Below are 24,051 nucleotides of genomic sequence, written 5' to 3'. Positions count from 1 at the left end.
ATATCCTTGTCTATTAATTTTATCATCTTTGTCATTTTGGGATCATTTTCTGATTGATTGATTTTTCTCTCCCCCTCCCCCACCCGGTCATATTTTCCTGTCTCTTTTCATGCCTGGGTAATTTTTTACTAAATGCCAGACTTTGTGAATTTTATCTTTTTGGGTGTTAGATATTTTTGTAGTTTTACAAGATATTCTTGAGCTTTGTCCTAGAATATGCTTAAGTTACTTGGAAACAATTTGACACTTTTGAGTCTTGCTTTTAAACTTTTTGTTAGATGGGATCAGCACAGGATTTAGTGTAGGATTAATTTTGCCCCACTACTGAGGCAAGGGAACCCTGGTGGTACAGCGGTTAAGAGCTTGGCTGCTTACCAAAAGGTCTGCAGTGTGAATCCACTAGCCGCTCCTTAGGAACTCTGTGGGACAGTTCTGCTCTGTTTTGTAGGGTTTTTGGACTGAGGCAAGACCATTCTGAGTACTCTACCCAATGCCTTGTGAATTATGAGGTTTTCCACCCTGGTAGAAACAGCTCCGTGTAAGCCTGTGGATTGATTCTTCTAGTCATTTCATGGGGTTCTGTCCCCTCCCCACCCCCTACACACACCTTGGGTAGTTTACCAATACACACGCACTGATCAGTACTCTGCTGAATACTGGAGGAGGACTCTATAAATCTCTTGAGTTTTCTCTCTCTCAGGTTTTCTTTTCTCTGCTACTCTGTCCTGTGAACTCTAGCTGCCTTGGCCTTCCCCAATTCCAGGCTGTGTCTCCTCAACTCAAGGAGACCACTGAGTGCTTCCTGAGGTTTCTCACCCTTTGCTGTGGCTGGAAACTCTCAAGACAGTGAGCTGGGGGCAGTTGTAGGGCTTACTTCATTTGTTTTATGCCTCCACAATCACTGTCTTTATTGTGTGATGTATAGTATTTTGAAAACCATTCATAGACTTGGTCTTTTTTTTTTTTTTTTAAAGTTATTTCTGGCAGAGGATAAATTGGTCTCCATTACTTCATCTTGTCTGCAAGTGGAAATGGTTATGTAGGATTATCTTTCTGTTCTTAGTGGGATTAATACCTGTATCTTGTATACATGTATTTTTCAAGTCTAGTCTGAATGTTTGACTGTGTTCCAAATTTTTTTTCTTTTGTTGTTATAAACTCTAAAATGGTCTGTTTTCTCCCATAGTTTTTGTGAATAATCATTTCTTTTTTGTTGGTCTGCATTAATTCTCTTCTCTCCTATACTTTCTGAGAGGTGACATTGTCAAGACAGTCAAGAATCTTGTCAGATGTTATGCATTTAGAGAATGTGCCAATAGATGTTTGGGTTTCTAAAGGTCATCATCACATCTGTAGCGTGGTTTTATACCAGTTTGTAATTTATTTTAAAGGATCCTCCCCGCCCCCCGCCATCTCACTGGTAGCCTGTATGTACTCCTACAACAATAGCATTCCTTTCTTGCCTGTCTTTTGTGGTGTTATTCTCTCAAATCTTCTGCTTGATCTGTCTTTACCCCTTTTCTTTTTCTCAGGGTATATTCTTCCATTGTTGAATTCACTGACATGATTTACGTCTGATAATTTCTCTCTAGTACCCTTGAGATTTGGTTTAAATTCTTATTTAAAACTTCACATTTTGTGTTTCTCATTGGTTATTTTTATGTTTTTGTTGTGAAACAAAGCTCAGACACAGAAAGTCACGCTTTGCAAATTAAGACACATAGTTAGCTTGACATTTTTGTTTAGGAGAAGGTCAGGATTATGATCATTACTAATCAGTAAAACAAACTTTCATGTATAACAAAGCAGACGTCCAGTTTATCATTATTTGAAGTGTTCTTTAGCCTGAGTGATGTTTTTAAAATAAAACATTTATATATGAAATAACCAGAAACTTGGCCAGGCATTGGAGGTAAATATCCTCTAATTTTTTTTTTTTTTTTTAGCAAAGATTGAAATAGTACTGAATAAAAAGTTTGATAAATCTTATTTTTGCTGTTCCAGATTATATATGAACAAGAAGGGGTGTATATTCACTCGTCTTGTGGAAAGACCAATGACCAAGATGGCTTGATTTCAGGAATATTACGTGTTTTAGAAAAGGTATGTTTCTATTAATGGTTTCATTTAATCAGTGTTTATGGTAGTGGTTCATGTTTAGGCCATTATCAGAAAGTTTGAATTTTATCTGTAAGGTAGAATTTTGTAATTGAACAATGGTTTTAAATTTAACGTGGAAATGATTTTGAAATAAAATTCTTTGAATAAATGAGTAAAATGGCATGAAATATTTTAAAACTTATTATTCCAGAAGCTGCATTAGTATAAATTTTTTTATAATGAAAAGTAAGAATTAATGTATATGACATTTGTTGTCAAACAGTGGTTTACATATGATATTTTACATTTGAAGTGATAATACTTAAGTGTTTAAAGTTTTCTTTTGGGTTTAGGGAATAAAAATGTGACTAAGAATGTAAGATATTATTGGATAATAAGTATAATTGATAATTTCTTTCTCTAGGATTCTGAAGTAATAGTGGACTGGAGACCATTGGATGATGCATTAGATTCTTCTAGTATTCTCTATGCTGGAAAGGTATTTAAGAAAAAAAAAAAACGTGGAACTAAGGGAATCCCATTTTTTAAAGAACAGCTTTATTGAGATATAATTCACATACCATAAAATTCAGTCTTTTAAAATGTACAGTTTAGTGTAAAATTAGTGTATTCACAGAGTTGTGGAACCATCACCGATATGTAGTTTTAGAACATTTTCATTACACTAAAAAAGAAACTCTGTACCCATTAGAAGTTACTCCTCAGTACCCCCATCCCCATCGCCTGACAACTACTAATCTGCTTTCTGTCTTTAAGGGTTTGCCTGTTCAGGATATTTAATATAAGTGAAATTATATAATATGTGTTCTTTTGTGATTGACTCCTTTCACTTAGCATAATGTTTTCAAGGTTCCATCCATCTTATAGCATGTATCAGTACTTCCTGTCTTTTCATTGCTGAATGACATTCCATTTATGGATATACTGCATTTTGTTTATCCATTTATCAGTTGATGGGCATTTGGGTGGTTCTCACTTTTGGGGCTGTTAGGAGTGATGCTGTATATTTGTGTACAGGTTTTTGTCTGGACAGATGTTCCATTTCTCTTGGGTGTGTGCGAGTGGCATTGCTGGATAATATGTAACTCTGTGTTTAACATTTGGGGAACCACCGAATTTTTTCCAGAACAGCTGTGCCATTTTACAATCCCACCAGCAGTGGTTGAGGGTTCTTATGTCTTCACATTCTCGTTAGTACTTGTTCTTTTTATTTTAATCAACCTAGTGTCTTACCTCATTGTGGGTTTGATTTGCATTTCCCTAATGACTTAGATGTTGAGCATTTTTTTCAGGTACTTATTGCCCATTTGTATATCTTCTTGGGAGAAATGCTGATTTCAAATCGGTCAACCCATTTTGATTATTTGTCTTTGTTGTTGAGTTGTAAGAGTTCTTTATTTATTCTGGATACAAGTTCCTTGTCAGATGTGTGACTTGCAATATTTTCTTCCATTCTGTGGGTTGTGTTTTCATTTTCTTGATGGTATCCTGTGAAGCATGAAAGTTTTTAATCTCAAAAAAGTTGAAATTTAATTTTTGTTGTTGTTGTTGCTTCTGCTTTTGGTGTCACATCTTAAGAAAGCCTTGCTTTTGTAACCAAGCCAAGGTTACAGGGATTTACTCATGTGTTTCCTTTAAGACTTTTATAGTTCTAACTCTTACATTTAGATCTATGATCGATTTTTAGTTAATTTTTGTATATGATGTGAGATAGGGGAAGAATTTATAATGGATAGGGGAAGTATTATAGTGACTTTTTTATTAACTTTTATTGAGCTTCAAGTGAACATTTACAAATCAAGTCAGACTGTCACATATAAGTTTATATACACCTTACTCTGTACTCCCACTTGCTGTCCCCCTAATGAGTCAGCCCTTCCAGTCTCTCCTTTCGTGACAATTTTGCCAGCTTCCAACTCTCTCTATCCTCCCATCCCCCCTCCAGACAGGAGATGCCAATGCAGTCTCAAGTGTCCACCTGATATAATTAGCTCACTCTTCATTAGCATCTCTTTCCTACCCACTGTCCAGTCCCTTTCATGTCTGATGAGTTGTCTTTGGGAATGGTTCCTGTCCTGTGCCAACAGAAGGTTTGGGGACCATGACTGCCGGGATTCCTCTAGTTTCAGTCAGACCATTAAGTATGGTCTTTTTGTGAGAATTTGGGGTCTGCATCCCACTGATCTCCTACTCCCTCAGGGGTTCTCTGTTCTGCTCACTGTCAGGGCAGTCATCGATTGTGGCCGGGCACCAACTAGTTCTTCTGGTCTCAGAATGATGTAGGTCTCTGGTTCATGTGGCCCTTTCTGTCTCTTGGGCTCTTAGTTATCGTGTGACCTTGGTGTTCTTCATTCTCCTTTGATCCAGGTGGGTTGAGACCAATTGATGCATCTTAGATGGCCGCTTGTTAGCATTTAAGACCCCAGACGCCACATTTCAAAGTGGGATGCAGAATGTTTTCATAATAGAATTATTTTGCCTATTGACTTAGAAGTCCCCTTAAACCATGGTCCCCAAACCCCCGCCCTTGCTCTGCTGACCTTTGAAGCATTCGGTTTATCCCGGAAACTTCTTTGCTTTTGGTCCAGTCCAGTATAGTGACAACATTTTCTTTATTGAATGGTTGTGCTTCCAGTTTGCTCATGCTTTTATTCTTTTCTTACCTCCCTGTTTTAATATTTTCTTTTAGAAACTATATAAAAGATTTTTTAAATAAAATTTATTTTTATCTGAATTACACATTTTTCTACATAAATCCTATAAGTTTTACAAGGTTTATTATGAAAATCAGAGGTACCTTCACTTTCCCACCAAATTTTCCATTTCCTAAGGCAATCGTAATCAAACCTTCTGTTTCTTTGGTTATTTACAGCCTCTGTCTAAATAACATTCTTCTAATGCTGCTGTTTGATTTTTTTTTTTTTCCAATTTAGATATTGTGGTGACTTTTCACTATAGAAAACAGAGATTTAGCTTGGTTTTAATTATCATTCACCTCTAAACTCTCTTTCAGTTGTCCACATTTTTTACTCAAAACATGGGGACATTAATTTCATGTCCTTAGAGACGTTTTTCCCAGAGCCTTATGACCAACTCAGTCTGGACTGGTTTGCTGTACAGCAGTCATCCTAGGGTTTCTTTTTGCCTCTTTCCTTTGTTTTAGTCCCCCTGTTTACTGTATCCCATGCTGTCTTCTATTTTGATTTATTCCCTTGTTTTGGTGGAGCTTGCTGAGAAAAAGCATATAGAGAGCAAAAAAAATTTTAGACTTCTCTATCCTTATTCTGAGTTGAGAGTTTAACTGGCATAGAATTCCAGTTTGGAAGTAAAATTTCCTCTGGGTTTTTAAAGTTATTGCCCTAGGTATGTCTAGTTTCCTTCATGATGTTAAATCTAATGCTATTCTGATTCCTGATCATGTATTTTTTTCTCCAGTCTAGAAGCTTTTAGGATTACCTCTTTGTTCCTAGTGTTCTAGATGTCCTGATGTATCTTTGTGGTCTTTAATCCACTGTGCTGGGTATTTGATGGACTCTCTTAATATGGAAGCCCATGTCCTTTTTTTTCTGGGAAGTGTTCTTGAATTATTTCGGTGATGATTTCTTCCTGTCTGTTTTCTGTTTTCTTTCTGGAATTCTTTGGACTAGGAAGTCTAGAACATAAACCTTCAATAAAATTTTTTTTGTTTTTGGTACTGTTTTCTAGGAAATATCCTCAACTTTATCTTCCAATTCTTCTTCTGCCTTTTTCACTTCTGCTGTGTTTTTAATTTCTCAGGCATCTTTCTTGTTCTGAGTGTCCCCCCCCACCCCCTTTATAGCATTTTGTTTCTCATGGTTGTAGTATCCCTTCTTATTTCTGAGAAGTTTAGTGAGAACTTTTTAGAAGTCTTCATCTCTGTATAGCCCATTTCTTCTAAATTGCCTTTTTTTTTTTTTGATGTTTGGTGATCTTTGTGGTGTGGTGCTCATATTTAACAGTAGTAGGCATGGTAATGGCAGAGCTCTTCTTAGGGTGACCTGGCTAGGCTCTTAAGGAATCCCTGATGTCAGAATCTAGGTCTTTTGGGCTAGTCAAATTTGCCAGAGAAGCTGCAGATTCTTGCCTGGAGAAGGCAAGCCTGAATGCCAGTGTTGTGAGAACTGAGTGGACGCAGAGAGCTGGGAGTCTTGCCAACTTTATTATATAGTTGAACTTTCAATTAATTCTCCTGTTTTCAGTACAGTTACCCTTTGCTCATGTGCTGGTTTCCCCTAATCCAGAGATATTCTGCTTTACCTCTAATGAATAAGCCTCGAGCCTCTGGACTATTGTTGGTTGACCTCTTTTCAGCCTGACTTTTCTCCTTATTTCCAGAAGTACTGTATCCACCAGTTGGTATCCTTTGGATGTTGAGGCATTTCTGTGGATGCTTCCCAGCTTTCCCTACTGCTGTACTAGAATTCGGCTTTTTCAGGTCTAAACTATCCATCAGCTTTTTTGTTTTCAGTTGTTATTTTTTTTCCCCTTCTGTCCTGTTTTTTTTTTGTTATTGTTGGTTTTACACAAAAGGGAGCAGAGGTAAATGTGTTTAATTTGGCATTTCGGAACTGGACTTAAGATGCTTTATTTTTGTCTGAATTGTGGACTTCACTCATTCATTCAACAAATACTGGAGTGCTTATTGTGTCCCAGCTTCTAGGAATACAGCTAGGAACAGAACAAATCCCTGTTCCTCTTCAGCTAATGTTCTAATGGATGCAGGGGAGACAGTACACAAACAAGTAAAATATGCATTGTGTCAAGAGATGATAGATGCTGTGCAGAAAAAGTAGGCAAGGGAATTGTATGTGTTACTGGTGGGGATGTTGGTGGGCATTGTGTTTTTTAAATTGGGTGATCAACGAGGGCTCCCTGAGAAAATTATATATGAGCAAAGACCTGGGAGAAAAAACACCCCACTTTATAATTTTATTTACTCACTTCTTTCCCCTATTTTTCAGTTAACTTTCATTTCTTAGTTTTTCTTTCGGCTTTGTAGTATTCTCCTGGTCCTACAAGTTTTCTTTTTTAAAAAGAATTTTACCAGCAATATATGAATACATTCCTATTGTAAAATACTCAATTAATAGCAAGTTGAAGTCCTGCTTGACCATGACCTTGTCACTCACCTGGTCCTGTTTAGCGTACATCCTTCTTGACCTTTATTGGTGCATATTTCATATCTATGTATGTATGTGTAGAAAGACTTGGTTTTCTTTTGTGCATTATTCCATAATCCATAATTATTCCATAATTCCATAATCATTATACTCCATACATTTTTGCAACTTTTTTGTTTTACTATTACATACTTAATATATATCAGTCTTTAAACTACTGTGTAGTATTTCTTTTTTTTAAATAATTTATTTTGTTTTTTTGTTGTGGTTGGGAATATACACAGCAGAACATACACCAACTCAACAGTTTCTACATGCACAATTCAGTGATATAGATTACATTCTTTGAGTTATGCAACCATTCTCACCTTCCTTTTCTGATTTGTTCCTCCCACATTGACATAAACTCACTGCCCTCAAAGTTTTCTGTCTAATCTTCCGAGTTACTGTTGTCAGTTTGATCCCATACGGATAGACCTTAGAAGAGCACAGTGCTTAAGGCAGACATTCTTCACTAGTTAAGCTAAACTGTTGTTTGGTTTTAAGAAGACTTCAGGGGATATTTTTGGTTTAAGGCTTAAAGATTCTCTCTGGACAGTAGTTTTCAGGGGTCATCCAGCCTCCACAGCTCCAGAGAGTCTGGATTGCATGAGAATTGGTAATTCTGTTGTGTATTTTCCCGCTTTTGTACATGACTTTTCTGTAGAATCTTTGGTCAAAGTTTTCAGTAATCATAGTCAGGCACCATCCAGTTCTGATCTCATGGCAAAGGAAGCAGTTGTTCATGGAGGCAATTAGCTACACATTCCATTTTCTCCTCTATTCTTGACTCCTTCCTTTCTTTCCCTGTTGCTCCAGGCAAATAGAGGGCAATTGTTGTGCCTTGGATGGCCTCTTACAAGCTTTTAAGACCCCAGGCACTATGCAGTGAACTAGGAGGTAGAACAGAAGCACAAAACACGATATTAGGCCAATTAATGGGGGTGTCTCATGAAACCATGACCCTAAACCCCCAAACCAAGGAGTTTGATTATATAAGCACCCTCAGCCGCTGCCTTTTTTTTTGTTGTGTTAAATATATCTGTCGCATACCATTTACCAATTTAACTTTTTATAGGTGTACAACTTACTGACAGCAGTTATGCACTACCCTTAATCAATGTGATTTTTCCATCATCATGAACCAAAACTTGGTACTCCATAATACTGTGTAGTATTTCATTGACTGTCCTTTAGTTTATTGACCATGGCTTTGAATTGGTTATGTGTTCTGGTTCAAACCCCTGCTGAAAATTTGCATTTACACTCCAGATACACTGAATCAGAATCTACAGTTTAACAAGATCACCAGGTGATTCTTATGTATAATACATTTTGAGAACCGCTACTCCACTAGAGGTTCTCAGAAGTAGTTCCTAACCAGCAGCCTTAGGATTGCCCATCTGGGAACCTGTTAGAAATGCAGATTCTCAGTAGGGGTTAAAATCTGAACAAACAAACCATTTGAAGCCCTATTATTGACTAATTCCTCAATTGTTGGATGTTATGGTGTTTCTAGTTTTTCACTATTAAAAGCAATACTGCAATTATAATTCTTGCATATACCTATTTGTGTACGTGTGCATTTATTTCTCTAGCGTAGGTGATGAAGAGAGCTATTGTGGTGAAATACATGCATATTTTGAATTTCAATAAATATAGCTAAATTGCCCCCTTGGAGACAGTACTAGGGAGCACTGTCATCAGTAGTGTGAGAGAGCCTATTTCCTTACACTTCCATATTTGATATGTATTTTTAATTGGGGCAAAAAAATGAAATTTTGTTTTAACTGCTCTTCTCTGATTGCTACTATGGTTGAACACCTCTCTGTATGTTTGGCATTTTATATTCTTTTTTGACTTCGGACTATTTGGTTATTTTTGTTTAGATGTTTACCTCTTTCTAAATGATTGGTAAGGGTTCTTTCTGTGTTCTGGGTGCTTTTCTCTTGTCTGTCATATATTTTGGAAACATTTTCTCTTTTTGTTTAACTTATTTATGGTGTTTTTTTGTTGTATAGAAGTTAAACTTTTTGATTTAGTCGAATTGTTGTTATAATCCTTTAGACTTTGGTTTTATTCTGTTTTAAAATTGAAAATGCTATGAAACTACACATGTAATATCTTATTTGTAGCTTTTGACTAATTGGCTAATTTTCATTTCCCTTAAGAGATTATGCAACCAGTGGTGACTTAAGTGACTATTTTCCTCAAATAACTAGAAGTCTGGAGGTTGGGAGCTATTTGCAATGGCTCTCTTGCTTTTTCTCTTATGGTCATAAGATGGCTGCCATATTTTTAGGCATCACAGCTGTGTTCAAAGAGAAAAAAGGGGGAAGGGAATAAGACTTTTATTAGGAAAGCAGAAGCATTTCTAGAATTCCCACAGTTGACTTCTGTTTATGTTTCACTGTCAGCCCTATCTGCAAGGGAGGCTGGTCAAGCTTTTTGGCAAAGATGGCACAGGAGAAGGGTAGAGGAAATAATGTTCAGTTTTCTACTAGCATTGTCTGCCACAACCTACAAACTTAATGTATATAGAATCTGAGATGATATTATGGATTGAAATTAAATTCTAGTTTTAGACCATAAATATTTTATGTTATAACTGTTTTAGGACTCCAGTTCAGTTGTAGAATGGACCCAGGCCCCCAAAGAAAGAGTTCATCGAGGAATGGAACATCTGAGCAGTTATGAAGCAGAGTGGGACATGGTTAACACCGTTTCATTTAGAAAGAAACCACATACCAATGGAGGTATGAATTAAAACTTTAGGTACCTTAAACTGATTTGCTACAATGTACTAATAAATAAAAATGCAAAGAAAATTCTTTAATGAAGAAGGATGATTTGGTACTTTAATACATATAACTACCATACATTTAGTTACATCCTTTCTTATCTATTTTTTGTTGTTGTAACTTCAGAAGAGGTTTTAAAAATGCTTATTCTATTTTGTAGTTATTAATGGTAGAAAATACAAACATTTAAAAAATTTTGGCTGTCTTTCATGCACATTTTTAATATAATAATAAAAAAAAGTCATGCTATTTCATCTTAAAGCAGCAGGGGGAGATGGAGTATGCAACTAAACCGTACCATTCTAGTTTTCAGTGTTTACTGGAATTTTCACCACCTGTTTTTTGTTGTAGTCTCATTACATATATTCACTGACCGTTCCCTTTTCTGTATATTTATTTAAAATTTGTATTTGTTATGTGGTGATTACCTACATGTAGTTAACAAAAAAAGACCAGCCTGGCATTACTGTGTATGCTAGTTCATGTAAGAGATGTAGGTTGTATACCATATTCCTTACATGTTATTCTAGAGTTAAAATCTTAAGTTTATTTTTAATTTTGATTTCTGTGTTGTATAACTGAAAGGATATTTTATCTCAGTGTTTTTTGGTCTAGATTTAGGATTTATCCACGTTTTACCAGATTTGAAAAAGGCTGGCCAAATTTACTGGCACATGTATCACTACATTTATATAGTATTGTTACTGAGTAAAATTGATTTTCAGGTATGGCCTGTGGAATCATTTCATATACAGTAGTTATACTTTGTACTTTATCATTTCTAGGAAACTGTGTTAATTAAATAAATAGTAATTCATAAGCTTTTGCCAGCAATCCGCTCATTCATATGTATGTCATTTTTTTTTTCCTTTTCACATTCCCTTTGTACTGAGAGGGAAGGTTCTTTCTAGAACAGTGCCAAATGTCAAAGAAAGCTGAAACCACAGGATTTTAGTATATGGAGCACCTAAGGTGATTTTTTTACTTCTCTAAACTGGATTTTCTGGATTGGTTTGTGTGAATTACTATTTTTTCTTTTGTTGCCTAATATTGTTAAATTCTTGAAAATAAAACAGGACAGGCTATAGAAATGAGCAAAACGAGTAAGTTTTCAGAATTACATAAAAGAAAGAAGCATTACATGGATAAGAAAGGTATAATCTGACAATAAGTAATCTCTTTGAGATCAGTGGTTCTCAGCCTTGGCTATGCATTGGAATCACCTGGAGAAGCTTTAAAAAACTACCAATGCCTGAGTTTCCCCCAGCCAGTAAGACCACATTCTGGAGATGCAGCCTGGATATCTGTATTTTTTAAAAGCTCTCCAGGTGATTTTAATGTGCAGTCAGGATTGAGACCCTCTGTTTAGCTGTATAGCTTAGCAGAAATGCACAGATGTAAATACTCCTTAAGTTGCTGGTCGTACAGTAACCTTTAAGTCAGGAGCCGTTATTTTCTAAGTATTAAAAATTAAGGAGACGTTTTCTGAGTTAGCTTGAGGTTTCGGAAATTAAATTTATGCTATTATGAAACACGCTTCATATTTTAAAAGCATTTTTTTCAAAGAAGAAGTTTTATTTTTCTTACCTAATAACCTTTACATTTTTTACTTTGTACTTTTTTTTTTTTTTGGTGATGCATAAAGGAGACTTGGGACAAACCTTTAAAAAATTGACTATTGAAGACTTCTTTATGTTTCATAAAAGCATTTATCTCTGTATTTTATAAGCATTTATAATGCTAAGTCCTGTGTTTTTATATACCATATCAAATGTTTTGAAAATATTTCTTCTCAAAACAACAGACTGCTATCATGTTGTAGAAACTCATGCAAATAAAATGTCATGTCGTTGCTGTTAATTCTATTTCAGACATATGGAGACTTACCGAGCTATCCTGTTATACTTTGCTTCTGCTGTTTTCCCATGTCAGTGTGTAGATATTTTTAACATATTTGGTGACATAGTAAGTTCTTAGAATCAATTAATTTTGTTTACCTTTTCTTTAAGAAGAAAGAAGGGAAATTTGAATTAACTCTTGGATTCTTCTACTACATTTCCTTTTTAACCATTTCTACTGTGGCTAGCTATTGGTAGCAGACTAAATTGCAGATTACTTTTTTGTTGACTTGATACTAGGCTGTTTGTTTATTCCGTGCATCTTTGAGTCCTTACTGTTGTGCTGGGTACTCTTCTAGGCACAGGGATATAGATGTGAACAAAGTAAAGCTCCCGCTCTCATAAAGCTTATATTCTACCGAAAAGACTTGTAGAATTTTCTTGTGACTTCTCTCTCACTGTTTATCAGTTTGAAGTCATGAAATGTGTGAGGTATTTTCTTTTGCATTAAATATGTAATATGTTTCTCTTCAGTGAGGGAAAATTTATGTAAAATCTGTACTCTTGAATATGCACATTCTTCTGTTAATTCTCATAGCCTGTGTGTAGTATTTAATATTTTCCATATGATATTCTTTTACTTATTTTGAATTAAGTACTCTTTGGGCAATTTAAGAATTTAATTTAAAAAAGTTGTCTATATTTAGTTCTTCATTGCTGTTTTACTGTGAAGATGTTTTTGGTCTCTACCTATAATCTAGTAGTATCTATTTTCAAATTTTATTTGTCCTCTCTAGGTAGTCCAACTGCAGTCACACTTAAATGATTTATTGAGAAGTTGGAACTTAAAATTGTTCTCACTTTGCTATTACCTTGTTAGTGGTGTTATGAGCTCTGTAATATAAATAACAGTGAAACATGATATAAAGTAGACAACTGGACACGTGGCACTTAATCAGCCTTAGATCCGAGTTCACCATTTGGTATGTTGTAGACATTAGGCAAGTTAGTAGATAGATAAGTTACTTTAGCTTTTTTGGACTTCCTTTCAAATGGTAATTGTTGAACTGTCCATGAAATAGTATGCTTGTATTCTTTGCATGTGGATATTTCTGTAAACTGTAGATTTCATTGTGCCAGCTTAGAAGATTTTGTTGGAGATGATGAAATTTTAGTGTTCCTGACTACAAAGAAAGGTGACATACATGCAGGTCAACACTGATTGCTCTGTCTTTTGATCAGGTCCTATATAATATATTTTTGTGGAATTGATAATGTGGGACAGACTTGATGAAGGTCTTGAATAATAGGATAGTATGACAATTCATATGAATAACATTTGAGAAAAAACTTTTTAAAATTTCAAAGACTTGTCATGTTTCTGTCTGAGTTAAAAATGTTAAAATAACCTGGCATTTTAGATTATAGATTAATTATAAGTATTTCTGTCATTAGCGAGAAAAAAATAACTTTCTTTTCTTTAAATCTTCCAGTTGCTTGTTATTAATTATGATATTGTTCATAAACCTAGGATTATATAAACAGTCCACAAATTCAGAAGGTGCTTACTTTACATAGCTATACTTTGGCTTGAGCTGAGGCCTTCATTTGTAGAAAGTTGATTTAGCAGAAAGATGGGGTACATCCATTCTGTTCTGAAGCAGTCATAAGCTAGTTGTCTTTTCATCTTCAATTCCCCACTGTTAGATTTGTGCAAATAAAATATCTCTCTGTCTGTATATTCACCTCAGTGTTATTTTTTATACTAGTTGGCTTACCTTCATTGTCGGTGTAGCCTAGTAAAAATAATCGTAAAAGGAAGTGGAGAAACAGGTTTTTTTTTTTTTTTAAATAAATAATTTTAAAGAGAGCATCACATCATTTTTATTTGGGGGGAGTGGGAAAGGCTAACATTTATTGCATATTTACTATATACTGGTGCAGTACTAGTTCATTGACAAGTATTATCTAATTTTTAGAATAGCATTGGGAGGTAAGTATAATTATCTCCATTTTACAGATGAAGAAACTGAGGCTCAAAGAGCTTCAGTTCTTTATCCCAAATCATTCAGTAAGAGAGTGGTGTTGTGGTTCAAATCCAGCTTGCCTGCTACCAAAGCTGTGGTGACTTTTGGGCAAGCTTTATATTTTGAATAGGGATAACAAGTTTTGAATTTGTGTGTGGAGATAGCTATTTTAAAAAGAAATCATTCTTTTAAGAAAATGTAAATTGCAATTTATAATAACAGGTGGAGCCATGGTAATATGAGTGTTGCAGTGATTCCCTAGGTTCAACAAATTTTTCTTAGGCAGTCATAAAGAGCGCTGTCAGTACCTTTTAAAAAGGTGAACAAAAATATTTTGCCCCACTTTCTTGTTTTTAAGATGCTCCAAGTCATAGAAATGGGAAAAGCAAATGGTCATTCCTGTTCAGTTTGACAGACCTGAAATCAATCAAGCAAAACAAAGAGGGTATGGGCTGGTCGTATTTGGTATTCTGTCTAAAGGATGACGTCGTTCTCCCTGCTCTGCACTTTCATCAAGGAGATAGCAAACTACTGATTGACTCTCTTGAAAAATATGTGGTATTGTGTGAGTAAGTATCAAATTATTTTCTACTTATTGAACTGGATTGTATTTGTCCCAAGGCAGACAACTTTTACTTGCCTTTTGGGCCTCAGTGACCTATATGCATGTGAGGGCACGAGTAGCTTTGTTTTTTCTGGAATATTGTCTTCTTTGGATTAGTGGCTGAATAAAATTTTGCTGTTTTAATTAATTTTATCTGAGACTTACCACGTTATTATTGTTTTTTAAAAAAGTAGTCCAGTATTTTTTATACACAGTTAAATGGATGAAAGTGCACTAGTGATTTGTGGATTATGCATTTACCCAACTTATCTTTTATTATGTAATTTCTGTTAAACATTGAGTTGCATTTGTAATGTTGCGAATCTAAGCCAGGCAAGTCTAATCCTTTATGAAATTTTTTATAAGTAAGACAAGGCCTCACTTTCCAAAAGTCTTCTGTCTTATATTTACTTATTTATGTGTGTTTGTATACACACACATTCTCTCTCTCTGTCTCTCTCTCTGTTTCTCAGTATTTTTTTGGCATCTATTGCATGTCAGGCACTGTTCTGGTTGCTGGGTATTCACTAGTGAACAAAACAGAAGTGTCCCTGGATCTCTGAGACTCAGTTTATGGACTTGTAAAGGCTCCTGAAGAGTGAATGGCAGTTAAAATTGAGAAATTAAGATAGAGGAAGTACGAAGTACTTTGGGGGCTCCGAGGAGGGAGCTCTGAGGAAGGGTACCTAGTTCACACTAGGGGTGGGGTAGGAGTCAGGTGAGACTTTCTAGAAGAAGTTAACATCTAAGTTGAGACCTGACAAATGAGTGAGCCTTAGTATGAAAGACATTCAGAGTAAGGGTTTGTAGGTAGAGGGATGAGCACAAACATGATACAATCAAGAACAAAGTAGTTCATTATCACAGCTGTGGGACAGGGAGGGTACCAAAGTCAAAGCCAAGGCTAAACCTGAGTAAAAGCCAGAGCACGAGGGATCCTGTAAGTCATATAAGCAGGCTGTTTTAGTCAGATGAGATTATGGTGGCATGACCTAGAGAGTGACAGGAAAGATAGAAGTGAATAAATTGAAGAAGTATTTAGGTAAAGGCAGATTTTGTCGTTTATTGAATATGTGGTGGTAAGGAGGAGGGAGAAGTCAAGGTTTTTGACTTTGGGAACGGTGAAGATGAGCGTTAAGTACGTTAAGGATGTCCTCACAGTACCAGAAATTGGAAGATTTTGGTAGTCTTAAGCCTTGTAGGCTCTGTGTTTTTTGGCACAAGATTCTCTCCCCTAACACGTTGACCTCTGGTTGGCACTAGGTGTGTTCGTCAGTACCAGTAACTTATAAGAAAGTTAGTCGCAGTTGTTGATATATGGGTCAGAAGCTGTAAATAGGCCCCCACCTAGGGGGTTAAGAAGATTTTAGGAGGGATGTGATTGGGGCAGAAGGTTATGGCTGGTGAGTAGCCTGTGTTAAAGACTCAGGGGTGCTGGTATACTAGCAAGCTCAGTATTAGTGTTGTGATGTAACTTTTGATCTGAGACTTTATTGATTAAAGCATAGTTTCTAGGATGAGGGAAGTGGTAGTCCCTCTCTCCCCTTTACTGGCCTGAGTGTACTTTGGAGAACTAGGCTTAATTTTAGGCGCTGCATTTTAAATGTACTACACTTAGGATACTGCAAGGAAGAGATAACTGGTGTAATGAGAGGGATCAAAATGGTCACATGAAAAACATTTCAAAGATTTGGGGGTTTAACTTAGAGGAGTCTCAGTACAACATTAAATAAAATCCAGCCTTCTTACCATGGTCAAAGAGGACCTGTCTTGTCTGTCTTGTCTTTGTCTCTTAAGCCTCATCTCATATCATTTTCTTACTTTCTAGTCAGATGATTTTCTTTCAGTTCCTGAAACACCCTAAACCGTTTCTTGTCTTAGGGCCCTTTATTTGTGCTGTTTCTTCTGCCCAGAATATTCTTCTCCCTGTCTGGTATCTTTTTAATGTCACCTCCTCAGAGGGGCTTTCCTGAGCCTCCTTTCCCGTTTAGTATAGGTTCCCACCTCCACTATCTTTCCCTTCCCTTTCTCATTCCCTTGCTTGCTTCCTTCATGGCACTTGCAGCATAAAATAATTTTGCCTGTTTACTTTTTTTGTATTCATCCTCTAGGATGTAAGCTCTAAGAAGGCAGTGATCGCACCTATCTTGTTTACATTTTCTTCCTAATTCCTAGTCACAGTGCTTGGCACATAATAGATGCATGATAAATAGTAGTTGAGGGAATAAATGGCATGGTAATTATCAGTTTGATGTATATTTTTGAAAGAGTAATTATAAGAAGTGAGTTTTTGATTTGTGTGACTCCAAAGATAGAGAGTAGGAGAGAGGCTTTAGCTCATAAGGCAGAGAGTGTCCTATTTGGTTGAAGGATAGACCGGACAACCCCTCAGGTGGACATAGGGTTATGTGTACCTTGAATGTGTATTGTTGGTGTTGGTTTAATGAAGGTGAAACCTTCATTAAACATTTTAAATACATAAGAATCAGACAGATGATGATAAAAATATTATTGGGGAGGCTTAGGCATGCAACTTCATAATAATTCACCTCAAATTAGTTTTGAACTCACCTAGTTATTATCATTTCTGGACAACCACAGGCATCCCTAGAGAGGGCAGAACATTTATGACATGAATGAGAGCAGACCAGAAAGTACCTTCTTTGGTGGCAGAAAGATCCAAGAGAACGAGATAGCCTGGAAGGGGTTATGCCAGGCATGTATCTTACTCTGTCAGTCTCAGCCATCTATGCCCCTGAGAAGGAGGAGACTTGTTTTAGTAGAAGTGCTTATTTCCATTTGGAAACATGAGGCCAGGGAAATGATGTTCCTCCATACATGGTTCCCCCTCCCCACTTCGTTCAACAGATTTTTTTTTTTTTTTTATATCTGATACTGCAAAAAAGAGATAACCAGTATAATGAAAGGAATCAGAATGGTCACATGAAAAACATTCAAAGGATGTGAGAGTTTAACTTAAAGAAGTCTCAGTGCAACTTTAAATAAAATCCAAACTTCCTGAACTATAGTCAAAGAGGACCTGTCTTGTCTTACTTCTGTCTGTTTCTTAAATCTCATCCCATGTCATTCTCTTACTTTCTAGCCACATAGTTCTTTTTTCAGTTCCTGAAACACATATTTCTTTTTTTAGTTCCTGAAACACCCTAAACTCTGTCAAGTAGTAGAAAGACAACAGCAGTCAAAAAAGACATGGCCCCTTCATGGAGTTTGTAATATTGTGGGAGACACGGATATTAATCAACGCACAAATAAATATAAAATTTAATCTGTGATAAGTTCTCTGATTAAGAGATGTAGAGCACTATGAGAGCTTACAATAGGTTAATATGTAAGTCTTAGTGCGTGCATAGTAACTGATGCTCTGGGAAAGGATGAGATAAAAAAGGGGAGGATAAAGTGGGATGAGATAGGAGCCTAAGTGGTTAATTGCAGCCTTTAATGACCTGGTCAGTGAGAAAACCAGCAGAGGAGACTGGCCTCCCTACGTTTTGTTCTCTTCTCATTGGACTTTATCACTAACTTTATGATCAAACTTTATGGTGGGTTTTTTTTTGGAGGAGCAAATAGCTGTCTAAAATGACTCCTTCATAAGGCCACTCCCTTAATACTAACCACTTCTCCTTTGTGTATTCTCCTGTGACTCTGGGGGAGGGAGGGTTTACTTTTTGCTCCCTGAAGGGTCTGAAATGTGCAAGAATAGTATATCAAATATTTTATCTCCAAGGCCCCTCTGTACTCTAGGCTGAAAATAGTGACTCCCTATTCTCTTCCCCATCACAAATTGTTTCATTACATTGTGTCATATAGCCCACCAGAGATTTAAGTAATGAGTCCAAGTTGTAGAATAAAAAGATACTCCAAATAGTCACCAGTATCAAAAAAAGTCCCAGATTTGTATATGCCATGTCCCATTAGCAAGTTCTTAAAGAGAAATTAAAAGCCCTTGTTCTTGTTAGTTAGGATCCAAATAAATGGCATTTCCAGATTTTTAAGTTAAAGTTCGAAGAAATTAAAGCTCTCAAATATTACCTCCAATTTTTTCTTCTGCTAGGTATCATGAGGGTCTCATTTCCTGTCCCTAGAGCAGTTATTCTAAGTAAAATGATGGTTTCTGACTCATTTTTGTGGTCAAAGGTTACTGTAGAGACGAAAAGGAAGGCGAATAGCCAAGCAAAATCTTGGTTTTGGCCTCACTAGGACGGCACTGGGTTTTTTAGGAGGTTAGTCAACCTACGCTAAGGTCATCCTTCTCATCTTCTTTTGAGTTCAAAACCAGTTGAAAGAGATGTAAGAACCAGACTGGCTCTGATCTTTCTGGTTAAGCTAAATTGAAGAACATGTCTTGCGTCTGTGGCCATGTTGCCTTCCTAATATTCCCCCTACTGTGCTAGGTTTTCCTGCTCAAACCACAGGCCTCCCCCTTGCAGGAGCAGAGCCTGCCTTACCCCAGGAATGAGCAGAGATTGCAGATGCGCTGGAGATGGGCAGCCTTATAAGAGCAAGGAAGGGACTGGGACCAGTCTCTCTAACTGGTCAGGGCAAAATGAGTCAGCTTCTGAGGCTTAATATTTTTCAGTTGGTTTTCTTATGTACTGGGGGGGTGGGGGTGGGGGAAGAAATGTTATATTCACTGCTGTTTGTTAGTGTTCTCCCTGACTTACCACCCTTTAAAACATGATATTCACTTGGGTAAAAGAATGAGCCAGAAGTAATTTTTTTTGAACCAAATTGGTTACTAGGATATGAATGAGGCTTATTGGTTCCATTAAAATTATTTTAAGTATTTGGCCATTTTTGTATTAATATCCAAGCCTCCAAGCAGTGAAGTATTCCCCTAAAAAGCCAAATGGTTGTGTCATCATATGGTACCAAGCATTTGCAAGTTGAAGTTCTAGTCCTTCATTTATTACCTTTGCTATATATGTAGTTTTGTTATTGTAACTGTTAACATACCTTTCTATTTTTTATGCACCTTTTTTGATTGGTGTCCTTTGCAATGATGTTTTTATTTTATTTTTTAGCCTTACATATTGGTCATTTTAAATAGCAGTATGAAATAGTTATTGCTCCATCACAGCACAAAACATGGTTCAACTATTATAATTTTTGAATTTATTCTGAGGCCGTTGAGGAAAGGCTCATTCCAAAGCCTGGAAAGTACTTCAGAGTTTCCGGAAAATATGCTTCTGTAGTTGTGATACCGGACCACAGTTTTCTGTAAGCCTATTAGTAGGTGCTGATAGAATTACTGGTGTTAGCATCATTAAAAGTTATATCTTACTGCTGTAATGAGTTTGAAAGTCTTGAATAATGTTGGCATGAGAGATCAACTTCCCTGAGTCCATAATACTTATAGATTAAATCCGTATGGTAACCTGTTAGATGGAAACATTTAACAATATTTTAGAATGCCAGCCTTTGCTTTTTGTGAAATCCGAAGTACATCTCTTTACTGATATACTTGTTCCCTTTTTTTTCTGATTACTTTCAGAGAAGCCAAATGTAAATTTTCTCATCTCTTTTCCTTCTCCTTGGCCTTCTACACCCCTATACCCAGCCACACAGCATTGGGTATTAAAATATAAAATATTTCCTTTGAAAAAATATTTGTAGTTGCTGGGTGGACAGTTATTTTATCTCATCTCCACTTTAGTGGCTACTGTTTTAGATCTGGAGCACTAATCCTCTGAGCCCAGATAGTTGAAGATTGCATATTTGTTCCCCCTCTACGTGCATAGCCAGTGTTTTGATTTTCATGACCATTTCTTTTATTTAGATTTTAAATAAATATTTTGAGTTGATTTATTGTTAGAAACAGGGTAATAACCACAGCACCAGCAGTACTATTTTAGGGGGAAAAAAGAAGTTATTTCATATTATTATATTATTCTTATATAGGAATATATATTCCCGTATATATTCCTTAGGAAACCCTAGTGGCGTAGTGGTTAAGTGCTACGGCTGCTGACCAAAAGGTCGGCAGTTCAAATCTGCCAGGCGCTCCTTGGAAACTCTATGGGGCAGTTCTACTCTGTCCTGTAGGGTTGCTATGAGTCGGAATCGACTTGACGGCACTGGGTATGTATTCCTTCTCTTTTTTTGGTGCTACATTTAAAAGTTGACCTATTGTTAAAAACATTCTTTGTGAGAATGTGTAGACCTTTGTATTGGTATCACCCCCTCCCCCCCAAAAGAAAGTTCAGAAAAATGTCCTTAATGAAAAGTGAACATTTTGAAAGGTGTTAATTTTTTCATACTTCACATGACTCAACCTTAGCTCCTTTTAAAAAACCAAGAGGCTTATTAGCTACTATTGTTTCTGAAGATCGAGTACTATTTCTGACTGTAAGAATGAGATTATGTTTTGGATTTCATATCTCCCTAGCATTGCTGTTACATCCTGTTATGTTAGAATTGAGAAGAGATAACTGTTATTAAAGTTCTTATCTCAAGCATTTATAATAAACTAGAGGTAGATAGCAGCAAAATAACACATTTAATTTTTATTTTAAAGACAGAAAAGTTGTGAATTTATTGTAGCTGACTTACGAAGTAATAAAACTTAGGAGAAGAAAGATTGAACAATTCATCTGATTATGTGAAATTAGGCAGTTGCTTATTTGGAAAACATTGTATTTATTCTATAGTTATTGAGAAAATGTGGAGATAGATTTGCTTCCAGAGCTTAATAAGTAAGAATTAAAAACACTATTAACTGAGCTGTATGTAATAACTTTGTTAAATAGGGCGATGAGAGTGTGTTTATAGTTATGGTTAGTATACTTAGTGGTCTTTAAAAATTGTTACAGTATTGTATCTTGTATTTTTTAACATGTTACATTACCATACTGTTGACCAAGCTGTGGAATGAATTTGGAAACAATTTAAAAATAAGACATTTTTCCTATAGGGGTGTATTTTGTATCATGATGAACCCTAAAAGGTCATGGCTTTCTTTAATTTTTATGATAGTAAAGGCAGATATATTGTAAGATGTTTCTGCTGTAACTCTAAATGAGAATTTGGTTTTTTTTTGTAGGTTAGTACTTTTGGCTTTACCTAGAATAAAAATATACTACAACCCTTTTGGAAACCCTGGTGGTATAGTGGTTAAGTGCTACGGCTGCTAACCAAGAGGTCAGCAGTTCACATCCACCAGGCACCCCTTGGAAACTCTATGAGGCAGTTCTACTCTGTCCTGTAGGGTTGCTATGAGTCGGGATCGACTTGACGGCAGTGGGTGGTGACAACCCTTTTATGTTTGTTAATTTTATATTTTGTTTCATATAGTTTCTGAAACACTTTAAAAATAGTTACTAAATATTTGTTAATAATATATTAATGGGAAACTGTTCTAGAACTGTACATTTATGAAAGTATGCAATAATTATTATTCAGGTAGTAATTGATACAGCATGCTATTATTTTCTACAAATTCCTTCATTTTATTACAGCTCTCCACAGGATAAAAGGACCCTTCTTGTGAATTGTCAGAATAAGAGTCTTTCACAGTCTTTTGAAAATCTTCTTGATGAACCAGCATATGGTTTAATACAAGTATGTTTCTGAAATCTGTCCGGCATTAATCTATTAACCTGACTCCATTATTTTATGTACCTTCTACCTCTCATCTTCTCAGAGAGTACAGGAAGTCCCCGAGTTACCAACATAGGAACAACTCCATCTTGCCCTTTAATGTTATGTAAATCTGTCCTCCCTTTGAGAGGATTGAAACAACCCTTACTCACAACAAATTTTTCATCACAATCACCTTCATTTGCTGCATGTGCAGCTTTTAAATTATTGAAAGGCTCTGAGCCTTTTCTTGCACCAGAGTAAGGCTAAATAAGAACTGGATGCAGCCGTTACAATTTACCTACAAATTTGACTTAAAGACACACTTAGGAATGGATCTCGTTCATTACCCGGGGACTGCCTGTACACAGCATAAGGCAGGTACGAAGGTGGGTGTGTGTGCAGACTTTAGGGAACCAGTTCCTGTGCTTTTATGGAAATAATACTATGTTCTGTGTTATAAGATACAGAAGCTTCATTTATTCTTAGTTACTCTTAGGGCAAGCCTTTCCTTTAGCATAGTACTGAAATTAGACACCAGTAGACTTTTATCGTCGTAGCTTTTATTGACTAGGTTTAGGGTCACTGGGTAAGCCACTTGGAATTCATTAACAGTCAATTTAGGGAGACTAAAGAGAGGGTTGTTTATTCATTCACTTATTCATTCAACAAATGTCCTTACTGGGTCCCAGGTACTCTCTTCTTGGTTTTAAAGACAGAGGTTAACGAGGTAAAGAGGGAATTTTCGGGTAGGGGAGACAAGACAGCTAAAAATTAAAGTAAAAATAAAGGGAACAATTTTTCTTATTATGAAAATAATCATTTTAAAGATAGACCTTTAATAAGCAGCTGTTTTTGCAAAATATGAATGAGCAGGCAGTTGGACCTTAGAAGTAACCCTGAGACTTAGCAGTAGAAAAACCTTTTGCTGTTTTCCAGCACAGCACTGTCCCAGAACAAATTTGTTTGTTTGTAATTATTAATGTAATTAGATTAAAATGTCAACTCATGTTTAAATATTCTGAGTTTTGGAATTTAGCTATTAAATGTTTTGTGTTAGATCAGCATGATAGTGCACACTTCAAGAAATATTTTTTTTTTGTGAAGGCAGGACTGCTAGACAGAAGAAAGCTGTTGTGGGCCATTCACCACTGGAAAGTAAGCACTGCATATTTCTGATGTATGCAGATCGAATGAAGCCTGCAAATCATTTGTTTATCTGAAATTTAATCAGTAAGATTAGCTTATCATTTATTATACTAGTTTAATCAAATGAAAAGGTTGACTTAGAAAATTTAAAATTTTCTTCTAAAGAAAAAAAATTGTAAGATAATCTTAGAACACTGTATTAGTTCTGATTTCCCCCTTCCCCCCTTTTAACTTTACCCTTTTGTCCATCATGTCATATTTTAATTCTTTATTTGAATTAATAATGCTAATTTTTCTCCCTACTATATAGAAAATTAAAAAGGATCCTTATACAGCAACTATGGTAGGATTTTCAAAAGTCACAAACTACATTTTTGATAGTTTGAGAGGCAGCGATCCTTCTGCTCATCAACGACCACCTTCAGAAATGGCAGACTTTCTTAGTGATGCTATTCCAGGCCTAAAGATAAATCAACAAGAAGAACCAGGATTTGAAGTCATCACAAGAGTGAGTAGAGACAGCTCCTACACTTTTAACAGAAGAAATGCTTTTAGATGTGTGTTGAATGCTATAGAAATAAACTCACTTTTGCTGATACCTGCCTTTTCCCTATAATCTTTTCTTAATTTGTTTTGCTAACTAGTTTGTTCTCTTTTAACCACTAATGCATGTCCTGCCACCAAATCCTTGATATGTTCTCCATTGATTACTTCTTAGACTTTTTTTCTGTTCAT

The 24,051-nt window shown here is 35.9% G+C and overlaps 1 protein-coding gene across 3 annotated transcripts in view; it reads left to right on the top strand.

The window, feature by feature from the left end:
* Positions 1 to 24,051, top strand: part of TBC1D15 (TBC1 domain family member 15) — a 64,543-nt gene that overhangs the window by 15,970 nt on the left and 24,522 nt on the right. For 2 of the 3 annotated variants that reach the window (XM_010598890.3, XM_023558979.2), the window contains exons 2-8: positions 2,005 to 2,103; positions 2,525 to 2,599; positions 9,919 to 10,057; positions 14,326 to 14,536; positions 22,047 to 22,149; positions 23,275 to 23,325; positions 23,627 to 23,824. In XM_010598890.3, coding sequence (XP_010597192.1) covers positions 2,005 to 2,103; positions 2,525 to 2,599; positions 9,919 to 10,057; positions 14,326 to 14,536; positions 22,047 to 22,149; positions 23,275 to 23,325; positions 23,627 to 23,824 — 876 coding nt within the window. The remainder of the gene's footprint in view (positions 1 to 2,004; positions 2,104 to 2,524; positions 2,600 to 9,918; positions 10,058 to 14,325; positions 14,537 to 22,046; positions 22,150 to 23,274; positions 23,326 to 23,626; positions 23,825 to 24,051) is intronic. The other variant, XM_010598887.3, reaches the window with a different exon arrangement.

Source organism: Loxodonta africana, chromosome 4 (assembly GCF_030014295.1).
Source record: "Loxodonta africana isolate mLoxAfr1 chromosome 4, mLoxAfr1.hap2, whole genome shotgun sequence".
Lineage (NCBI taxonomy): Eukaryota > Metazoa > Chordata > Mammalia > Proboscidea > Elephantidae > Loxodonta > Loxodonta africana.
The sequence above is the reverse complement of the archived record's forward strand: the minus strand, read 5'-3'. Positions and strand labels throughout refer to the sequence as shown.